This window comes from Pseudochaenichthys georgianus, chromosome 7, assembly GCF_902827115.2.
Source record: "Pseudochaenichthys georgianus chromosome 7, fPseGeo1.2, whole genome shotgun sequence".
Lineage (NCBI taxonomy): Eukaryota > Metazoa > Chordata > Actinopteri > Perciformes > Channichthyidae > Pseudochaenichthys > Pseudochaenichthys georgianus.
This window is the reverse complement of record NC_047509.1, coordinates 30,616,893-30,628,055: the sequence shown is the minus strand read 5'-3', so window position 1 is coordinate 30,628,055 and position 11,163 is coordinate 30,616,893. Positions and strand designations below refer to the sequence as shown.

At 41.0% G+C, this 11,163-nt stretch overlaps 1 protein-coding gene across 1 annotated transcript in view; it reads right to left on the bottom strand.

Annotated features, from left to right (window-relative positions):
- Nucleotides 1–1,067: 1,067 nt before the first annotated feature.
- The window catches only part of fam131c (family with sequence similarity 131 member C), a 33,177-nt gene continuing 23,081 nt past the window's right edge, over nt 1,068–11,163 (bottom strand). Inside the window, exons 4-7 of the mRNA XM_034087763.1 lie at nt 8,527–8,611; nt 3,454–3,672; nt 3,106–3,195; nt 1,068–1,681 (exon numbers count right to left, since the gene is read on the bottom strand). Of these exons, the coding sequence (XP_033943654.1) occupies nt 1,407–1,681; nt 3,106–3,195; nt 3,454–3,672; nt 8,527–8,611 (669 nt within the window). The 3' untranslated portion in view covers nt 1,068–1,406. The remainder of the gene's footprint in view (nt 1,682–3,105; nt 3,196–3,453; nt 3,673–8,526; nt 8,612–11,163) is intronic.

Genomic DNA, 11,163 nt, shown 5'->3' with positions numbered 1-11,163 from the left:
AGTCAACACATACTGTATTGCCTGACAACGACAACATCATGTTGTGATGCAGGCAGTTCGTTGCACACTCCACCATAATACTTCACAATAAAATGTCTGAAAGGTTTTGAGTCCTAAGTTAAAATTGCCATGTGTTGAATCTTAAAATGCCTAGCGTTGGCACCCCCTAGTGGCAGCATCAGAAAGGTTCCCTGTGATATTGTATACATGAATACACCCCCCCACCCCCAACACATGTAAACTGAAATGTTCTATCAGAAGAAAATGAATTGCATTATTCTTTTCATAGTGGCTTTGAGGTAACGATATTAAGTGATTTCTCATATTCACATCATGAACAGGACAGTTGCCTTGGTAACAACGTTCCTGCTCAACTTAATCAAATCTTTGGTGCAGTTCAAGTTATTTCTAATTGCTTTTCTGGTGTGCTCATCAAAATCAAGGAAAAAATGTGAATACTCATTAACAAAAACATCTTGAGTGTATATTCTCTAAAGATAACACTTGTGGTGTCGACTAATGGCTAAAAACATCAAATAAGATGTGAAAGAGGAAATCAAGTATCCATAAGGTTTTCTTTAAATGATAATCTTTATGAGTTTTTCCAACGAGGAAAAATATCAGCCATTACATCATAATTTTTCCCAAGATAAACGTATTTTTTAATGACCGATCCAATGTTCTGATTAATGTCCCGGAAATTGTGTAAACCCATGCTAAAAGAAACACCTCCATTATCCCACCATCCCTCACTGTCAAATACTCAGTCAAGCTGCCTGATGTAAAGCTGAAAAACACACCAACCACACGCACTCTGATTCGGTTTCATCTCCCTTTGCGATTCTCTACACTAGTCTTTTCTCCACACCAATTCACCCGTCGCTCTCAGACAGAAACATATTTGTGATATCTAATCATAGGGGGTATGGTCCAAGATAATGGACTTTTCTCAAGATAAAAATGTTAAACCTGAAAGACGACACACTTTCACTTTCTTTCATATCTGCTTTAGTTTGGACTTGTGTTTGATTCTTCAATGGGAAGAAAAATAAGCACTGGACAGTTCGTATATTAAAATCGATGTTTATTAGCAAGATATTTAACACCAGTATCTTTTGACTCTTCACAGTTCAGTTCTACCTATAATATGAAAGGGTTTAATGTACACTGGATACAAAATTAAAATGGAACTATGTACATTCACAAAAGTATACAACTGGACAGGGGAGAAAATACAATCTGGGTTCTTTGTTTCTGAGGACCGGGCCCAGACAGGTCATTTGAGAAATAGCCTCTTGAGATGTCTCACAGATGTCTGTGTTTATCTTTCAAATCAGTCCCTGCTGGTGGACCAAATCCTCTCCGTAAGGCTCATTTGAGGGATTGGCATCAAGATTGCAGGCCTGCTAGTTATAGAAAACGTCATCCTCGGACAGTGAGCTGCTGTCCACGTGTCTGACGGCAGCCTCTGCAGTGACAGTGCCTCTGTCCACGTGCAGGGGGCGATCTCTGTCCTGGTGGCTGTTGGACGTCGAGGAAATGGGGTCCACCGCTGGGGGAAAGACGAGGTTGGCCCCCCTGTTGTCGCCATAAGTCTGGGCGTGGATGTGGTACAGGTGCTGAGGAACGCTGAGACTTCCACCGTCCAGCAGGAACTGTGACAGGAAGTGGCTGTGTGTTGCTGAGGAGGGAAAACAACAGTGTCAGTCGAATGGTTGCTTCGTGAAAAACAGTAGAAATCATTTTCCAAACAGCTGGGACCTTTTGTGTTGCAGAGGATTTAAAAGCTCTTCACTCTGATATATCATAGAAATAGCACTGATTCTCTCAGTGCTTGAATTGAATTTAAAAAAGTGACACTTACTCTGAAGCAGCTGCTGCATGTAGCTTTTATAAGTGTTTATCCCATGAGAAAGCTATTTCTGTATGACAAATCCTGTCAAATCACAAGAGGCATATGTGCAAGGACTACTTTTTGAGACATTGAAATACAGTGGATATTCTCCATTTAGTAACCTACAATAGATAATACATCATAAAATATCATTTTGTTAGTAGGTTTCAACAAAAGCTTTACAACGTGTTTTTAAATAAGAATTACAATCAGAAATATTTTTACTGATGGCAATACTGTCTGAGATTTATTTTGACATTTTCTACTACGATTTGGTAAAGAAATACTCAAAACAAAAATAAATACAAATGCATGTTACGATGCTAGCATTATCATACTTTTTTATAGTCCGTGTATTGTACATAGTGTAATGGTCTGCACACACCCAGTTTTGGAGAGACAACAGGATATCCATCATGTAAGCTAAGCAATGTACCACTGTTAAAGGGGGCAGCAGCCAAAATGCATGTATTCAAGCCACCTAAAAAAGGACTACCTTTAAATGTTAAGGTGTTTGCCATATTTAGATATAGATATTTACTAACCTTGCTGCCAGAAAGGCTACTGCCGCGTGAATTCACTACTTTGCTACCGTAGGAAATGGATGAGTATCTTTAACAACCCAACCGCAAACAACTCAAACTACCCCTTTAAGCTGTCCAGTGAGTAACGCTGGATGAAGAGTCATGGCTAACTCAACAAGGTCCCTCCTCTAAGGGACCTTGGATATTTGGGCACAATTTCCTGGCAGAACTTTAACTGTGGAGAAATGTCACTGCATTCAACAGTCTCGGAAAGTATGACAATACATCAGTGCTTAGTGTGGTAAAAACTGAAACAGCTGCACACATCCTGCTTATGATATTTCTACTCCTGTGGGTTAGTGCAAACCAGGTCTTTAAGAATATATATATACACCTTTCCTAAGACATGCTTTACAATTTATTGTCATGTCATATATTCCGTAGCATTCATAAAATCAATTATGATGTGCAGCAATTGATTCAGTCTTGCATTATTTGCCTCAAAACCCTATCCTTGCTGTTGAAGAAAGAAGATCCAATAAGGACTTTGATATTAAAGTCAATGTTTTAATCTTTTGCTTGATTTGTATTCAGAAACAATGGATCTGCAAAGTTAGCTGTTCCCTCCATGGAGGAAATTACAATGAAAAGAGAAAGACCAAAAGAAGCTCCTTTAACAGGACCAACCTTGCAAACTGGTGGAGGGCTGCTCTAAGCCGTCGGTCATCGACCACACATTCATGGCTGCCTCTGCCAGGGCGAACTGCTCCGCCACTCCTGTGAAGCAAACGCATTTAGTGCTCCTTTTCTCTGAAGTCGACCCCCAGTTGTTTTTGTCCTCCACAAACAAAGGGAAATCCAATAAGTGCACTCGATTCGAGTCACTGTCATGGCTCGTCTTAAGGACTATTGATTTGTGTAGATGCTCCCTCTATACAAGATAACCGAACAGAAACCACAACCCGAGGGATTTGAGCAACACTTCATCTCCAACATCTTATTTTTCTTCACTTTGATTCCCTCGTGTATTTTCACCTGCGGCGAAGCGAGCTTCCTTGATCTCGTCCGTCATTTGGGAGTAGAACTGTTCATCCTCCTGCAGCTCGGCACTCACCCCCCCGCAGGTCCATTTGCCCACGCCCCCCCCACCCTGGCCTCCTCCACCCCAACCCTTCCACTCAATCAGGTGGGCGACGCGCCCCTGGGCCATTGTCGTCGGCTTGGTGATGTGCTCCTTTATTGTGGCCACCACTCCTAAATGAGGGGAACAGATAGAAGGACACATGTTGATAAAGTGGATTAGGTGGACATACAGTAAGTGAGGTAGCAGAGGGAAGAAGGGGACAATCTGAGGGGAGGAGATAAAGTGATAGGCTACATGAAGGGGTGGACAGGAGAGGATGGAAGAGGGCAGAACATTGAAAAAAAAGCGATGGACGGGGAAATGGAAATGGAAAAAGAAGACGCATGGAGGAATAGAATGGTTTTATATGTAGAGTGTACTTAAGGGAGAATACTTCAGAAAATCTAATATCCAATACTGATATAGAAAGAAGAGAATGGAGCATTTTGATCCTGTTGAAGTGTTGATCTGGTAAATATAGGGGCTAACTCTAATATTTTAAATATTTCAGTGGGTTTTATTGACCATCTTATATTATGCATTCTTTGTATCATATTTTTTCTTTTATCTTAGTGGTATTTAGTTTCCATTTATTATGGCATTCTATCCCTGTTTTAATGTTAATTCTCTGTCTGCCTTCCCTCAGTGTAAAGCACTTTGTGCTGCATTTCTTGTATGAAAGATGGGATACAAATAACGTTTGTTTTGTAATACTTGAATAGAAATTCTACACTTTCGGCATAATAAACACTTTTCTTTCTGCTTGTGCATTCCAATATGGAGCGCCATAAAAACTGTAATTGGAGAAGATTGGAACTGACGGCACCCGAGGTGATTTTGGAGAGGATTGTAAATGTAATTGTTCATAACTGGCTGCACTTCAGCAGCGCTGCATGAAGGTCATTTAATAGAAGACAAAAAATATTATAGAACTTGATGTGAAAGAAATCATAGTGTATTTCAATTTCCACAAATTTAAATGTAATAACGGCAGAACACATTTTTTTATTTTGTAATTCATTTCCAGCTCTAGTTGGTTAAACTAGACCTGAGTAAACTTGTTGAATGCCAGAGCTGTTTTAAAAGCTTTGTGGGAAAGTGATGTCTTTAAAAAGTCCATCAGCTCTCTGAATACTGAATTTAAAAATGGCAGTGTTAACTGTAGCGTAACATAAACAAACAAATAAAAAAAGTAACAGTGCATAAACTGTGGTTTTAAAAAGGGGCCCTATTATGCAGATGTTCAGGTTCAAATGTGTATGTTGTGCTCTGTGACATGTTTCTATGCTTTAATGTTCAAAAAGCTCTTTTTCTCATACTGCCAGTGCTGAAGCACCTCTTTTCACCCTCTGTCTGAAAACAAGGCCCAGTCTGCTCTGATTGGTTAGCTGGCCGGCTCTGTTGTGATTGGCTTAGAGATGTCCCGCCCCTTAGCCTATCACCTCGAGGCGTGAAGATGGACGGTGTGGCGCAGTGTGCTGTGCAGTGATCATCAGATCAAGGGGTGAAACCCGCCGCTGCTGCGTCTGTAAAGCCGGTGTGTCCTTGGGCAAGACACTTCACCTGAACTTGCTCCTGTGGGTATTGTCCACAGTACATGACCATTGCATGTACCATGTATGATGTATGTGTAATGTGTGTATATGTAAAGCGCTTTGAGTCATTGAAAAAGCGCTATAATAAATGTAAGGTATTATTATTACCTACAATGTGTTGGAGCACTAGCCAACATACGCGCGAGTGTTACCTATAGATGTCATTATGTTACGGAAGTAAACAAAGTGTCCAATCGAGGCGTTTCAGGCAGGGGGGGTGGAGAGAAACCCCCTCTTAGCCTTTGCATTCTATTTACATGCATACAAAACAATATAACATACTAAATGAAAAGGATTGCCCCAAAAAGCACAACAGTGTCTCTTTAAGGTGGGTCCGACAGACCACTGGCACCAATCTGCATCTTTTCATTGACTTTGTCTGCAGTCGTACTGCTTCTTACATGACTTTAGTTGTCTAGAACATAATTAAACATAAACAACTCAAGCAAAGTGACGTTTCAAGGCCTGTCTGTCACTTTCTATAAGGCTCAAAATATATTTTCTGTATGTGCTTGGTGCCGACTGTGAACATTAAATCTAATCAGAACCGCATCCATTTAGAAATAGATAAGGGCCTTTTTTCAGTAAGAAAAGTCCAAGTGAAATCTCAGGCCCTAATTATTGTGACTGACTCAAATTCGCAGCCCTGTTGCTTTAAATAAATGAACTCTTGTCGAGCAGTATCTAATCTCTGCAGTAATATGTACAAAGGAGCTCTTTTAATCACAGGAGACAAGGTCAGGAAGGTCTCGGGAAATGAAGAGGCGAAGCCAAAAGGAAAGGTTGAAAGGCAAAATGGAAAAAGAGAAAGAGGAGGAAAAGTTTAAGTAAGTAAAGTAAGCAGAACAAGGAGGAGGTTATAAGGGTGGCGGGGAAGTAATAGAGCCTTGGCTAATTGAAAGAGAAAATAAACCCCTACATGGTATTTCTGTTTAAGTCCAACACCCAGAGGATGTGCTGTCTCACTCTGCGTTCACTGTAATGAGGCTCTGTTCTGGCTCAATGGTGAGAAAGCTATGTTTGCATCTATTCAAGTCGTGTGCACACTGAAACAAAATCCTATTTGTTGTATGAATTGGATATTTTGGCATTACTGTCTGCACTTCAGTGTTAAAAATGAGCAAATCATACTTGGCAAATGTCGCAGGCCACAGAATAATCACGTGTCCGAATTCAGAGGGAAGCAGCATGATAGCCAATTCCTCTGCTGATTAGTAGCTATAGTACAGCCAATATAGTATTGAAAACTGAAACGGCATGTCCCTACAGTATATTGGCCTGATAGGGTTGTATTGCAGTGGATTATACATTCCAACTATGAATGAAGGTTATATGAATTCCATTCTACTGTTCGTATACAAGAAGAAATATAGAAACATGTCTAATTGCCAGTGTGAAGAAAATGAAAAAGATTGCATTATATTAGGTGTGTTAGCATGAAACTGCATTAACTGATTTCTTTGGGCCACTTAGGGGCAGCATATACACATAACCTGTATATATAATAAAGGGTATTGAGTGTAGCTTCTAGCCACCTGTCAAATGTAAGTATTCACAAGCTCTGTTATGGATCTATTCAAACTGCTGAGGCCTATATCCGACGCAAAAGTTAGCTGCTAAATCTGCACTATGCACGTCACCAACATTTGTGTCATATAAAATGTAACCAATCAAAAATGTTTTAACAGTGACCAGCTGTAATGTCCCAGCTATAGTCAGTCTTTAGAGGAATGGGCAGGATTGCCTGGATCTTAATGAAGGGTATCACCAATAATGTTGTGTTTTTCCCCAAACAGCCTCCTTTGGGGTTGCCGAAAATAAAAATAATTATTGGTAAAACAAAACAATGTGTGTCATAGCCATGCAGGAATGTTATTTCCATCCATGTGTACTTGCTTAACATTGTTCTAATTTATTAACGAGGTCTAATTGTAGGAGAACCCGGTGAGTAAGGAAACCAGTTAATGATTGTATGCTGTAAGCAACGATTGGATGTTTCCGTCTTGTGTACTGTTTTGCTACAGTATACATGGCTACACGGTTGAATGAAGACACCAGAGTCAGTCAGGAATAAGTCCCTTTACAAAAATAGACGGAATGCATTATTGCATTATGTGAGGCGTGACTCCCTGCTGTATGTTGTGCGGAAACAGAGCGGATGAACACACACAGACAGATGGACAAACATGAAGTGAGAGGAAAGATGTAGGTGCTGCATTCAGAGCTTTGTTGTTTACCAGCCAATATGGGAAGAATTCGAGAAAAATCTGATTTAATCACATCCTAAAAGGGTAAAATGGGCAAGTGCTGTAAAATGCTGTTAGCAAGAAAAGAGTGTTAGTTTCAAGCTCCGGTGGGCTGAAACAATGAACTAAAATAGTCAAAGCTGCAGCCGTGACAGTGGTACAAACAAAAACATGACATTTGGCAAACACTATTATGGCGCATTTCCACTGCAGGCCTCGCTCGGTTTGGTTAGGCCTTATTAGGCCCGGCTCACTTTAATGCTGCGCTCCCATTACAGTTTAGGAACTGGGTTAGTTACTATAGTAACGCAGTGTAGGCGGAGCCGTGACGTCATCTTCAATGAGAGCCCCAAAAAACAACACAGCCAGCCGTTAGCTCTTAGCACTCAGAGCTCACAGCTCCTCATATCTGTTCAGAAACTAGACACAAGTTAAACAAGTACAAACCACAGACTGCCTGTGTCATGGCGAATACAGTCGCTGCTTTATTTATGTCTGTATAGGCCGTTGTTGTGAGTGTGGACGGTCGGAGCATATATAACGTTAGCTTAGCCAAGCTCCATTCAGAAAACATGCATTTTAAAAGGGTTTTTCGCCTGCCGTCTGTCTGCAGACTTGTCAAAGCATTATATATTGGATTCATAATGAAACACAACATGAACTAGAAATGAATCTTAGCGCAAGTTCAAGAAGAAAGACCATACCCCTGGTGTGACACGTCACTGCAAGCTCTTCTCCCATTAAGTAATCAGGGGCGGTACTCCCCAGCTGGTCAATCATCGCACCTGCTAACCCTTTAAATCTGCTCTTCCCTCTCTGTCAGGTGTCAACGCACAACCCGCCTCCACCCCTTCGCCTCCTGTCTCCTAATTCAGGGCCAAGCTAATCCTTCTTCCTCCAGACCAGACCGAACCATTATCACCACCACCAGTGTCTAGACCCCGGGGGGTTCTTCAGAGCAGTTTTCCCCTCCTGAATGATATCCCACCAACCGGGGCCTAATCTCCAAACATCAGTTGATTCATTGTTGTAATCTCATATGTCAATCATAATGTTCTATACCACGTGTCCGGTAATAAACATGTATTTCATACATCACGTCTCTCATGATTGAACTGGTATTGTACGTGCGTGTGTGTCTCACCCATCAAAGAGGAGGTAGCCAGCTGGCCGATATCATAGCCGCTGGTTTTATCGGCCACACTGCCGTTAGACGGATTCTGGCCATCCTGCATCATACAAGGCACAAGAAAAGCGAGAAAATCACATGTTTGTAATTGATGCAAGGTGAACAACTTAGATAATAGCTTATTTTAGCTTGTGGCCTCTGTATTTCTGACATGGGTCTTTGATAGAGGGATTTTTCATCTCACAGTAAAGCAGTTTTTGATGATGTTTCAAACCATACAATCATAGAATTGTGAGCCTCCTATAGAGAGGAAAACAGCACAAACACCCATATTGGATCCTGAGTCCTGGATCCTCTATCCTGAGTTCTGGATTTGAGTCCTGGATTTGAGTCCTGGACTTCGAGTCGTGGCTGAACCTATCACTGTGGTCCTAACGGGCTCTCACCATACTACTTCCCTGATGGCTCCCACAGGATAGTTGACATTCTCGTGGATTCATCTTCCTATTATACACACATGCATCTCCAAACATTTGGACTACCTATGTTGCAAATGTATTATCTTTTCAATTTACACACGGCATCTATTGCACGTCTGTCCGTCCTGGGAGAGGGATCCCTCCTCTGTTGCTCTCCCTGAGGTTTCTCCCATTTTTCCCTTTAAACTGGGTTTTCTCTGGAAGTTTTTCCTTGTACTATGTGAGGGTCTAAGGACAGAGGGTGTCGTATTGTCATACTGATATTCTGTACACACTGTGAAGACCACTGAGACAAATGTAACATTTGTGATATTGGGCTATATAAATAAACATTGATTGATGTCCTATACAAAAACAGGCACAGTTACACACACCCTCCTTTGTTTATGACATTCTACATGTGATGACTCAACTAGTCACACACACAAACTAGTGAGAATGACAATTAAAACCTAGCTTTCGAGGAATTCCTGCATTCACACTCAAGTGGAAGAATGTATTTTTTAACTCAAAACATTATTTAAATGGTATTCACTGCGAAGTAGCGGCAATCAGTTTGGAAAGAGAAACATAATTTAAAATACATTTCTCTCAGTTTATGGTGAGAGTATTCTGTTAAAACAGTATACTGAGAGAAAAACTTTATATTTTTTTCAAAGATGTTGCAAGCAAAAACACATTATAAATATTAAGTTTGCACATTAGTGCGAAGTTCCACTTCAAACTGTTTGAAATCAGTAAAGATAAAAGTCACTTGAATTTGAAATGAATAAAGTGAAGGAAAAAAAAGAATTGTTTCTCTTCGGACAAATTAAGGCTGTTTTTGTTTTTCTAATTTTCTAATCAGCTGCATCATTGCCAGATGTGTGGTCACTGCAAACCCGTTTATACAACTGCTATTGTTCTCAAACACAATTAAACATTATTTAATGACTGTTTTACAATTCTTGTTCAAACACCATTACATTTGGTGAACCACATTTAACAATTATTGTAAGACATGGTTTGGTAGGTTAAATCTTATTTTAACTTATGTTCTAAGCTAAGGTTGAGCTAAGTAGCTTGTAGAGGCAAAGAAAGGTTTTAAAAAGGCTGGAAATTAACACATTGAATTCTGAAAATGTTTGTAATCTAGATAAAACACATGCTACTTTAGTAAATATCAGTAATAACGCCAATCTCAAAAGTCTCATTTTTTCCTGTGGCAGTAAAACCTTTAAAGGTGACATGTCATGCTTTTCCGGTTATTACCCATCCCCTTGTGTGTTATGAAGGTTTTTATGCATGTAAACGGTCTGTAGAGTCAAAACCCTCAAAGTACACCCTGTAGCGAGTAAAACTCTAACACAGAGAAGAACTCCCCAAAACGCCTCGTTGGTGAAACGTCATCATCCATTTGATTCTTCCGGGTACATCAGGACGTCATGTTGTAACCGGAACGAAATGGACCAATCCGTGGAGCCGTTACGTTAAGTCCGCGGAGCCGTTACGTGAAGCCCCCGCTGATTGGTTCAAATTGACCAATCCACGGACTTCCTCACACACACGCAGCTCAGCTGATGTCTCCTCCGGGCTGCTGCTGATAACAGACAGTTGGGATCGCGGCGAAATTCTCTCAGCGGACCCATTCTCACAGCGTTTATCAACCTTTTTCTTCTCAATATCAAGCCACACTTATTGTTTTTACTTCGGCTGTGACTTTGTGTGTGCTCAGGGTGAGTTTAGCTGTGTTTCGCTGTGTATCGCTAAACAAGGAAATCACACCTCCACGGAGCTCAGCGTGATTCACAACGTGAAACAATCGGACGTTGTGAATCACCCCGAGCACACACAAAGTCACAGCCGAAGTAAAAACAATAAGTGTGGCTTGATATTGAGAAGAAAAAGGTTGATAAACGCTGTGAGAATGGGTCTGCAGAGAGAATTTCGCCGCGATCGCAACTGTCTGTTATCAGCAGCAGCCCGGAGGGGACATCAGCTGAGCTGCGTGTGTGTGTGAGGAAGTCCGTGGATTGGTCACTCGGAGCACACTGGGCTCACAGGGAGGGGGGCAAGAGCTCCAACGAGCCGTTTAGTGGAGAGAGTGAATACACGTAGTTTACAGAGATGCTGTATGCGAAACAATGTGAGTTTGGAAAATTGCACAGTATTTTTCTATTGTAATATCCCTCAA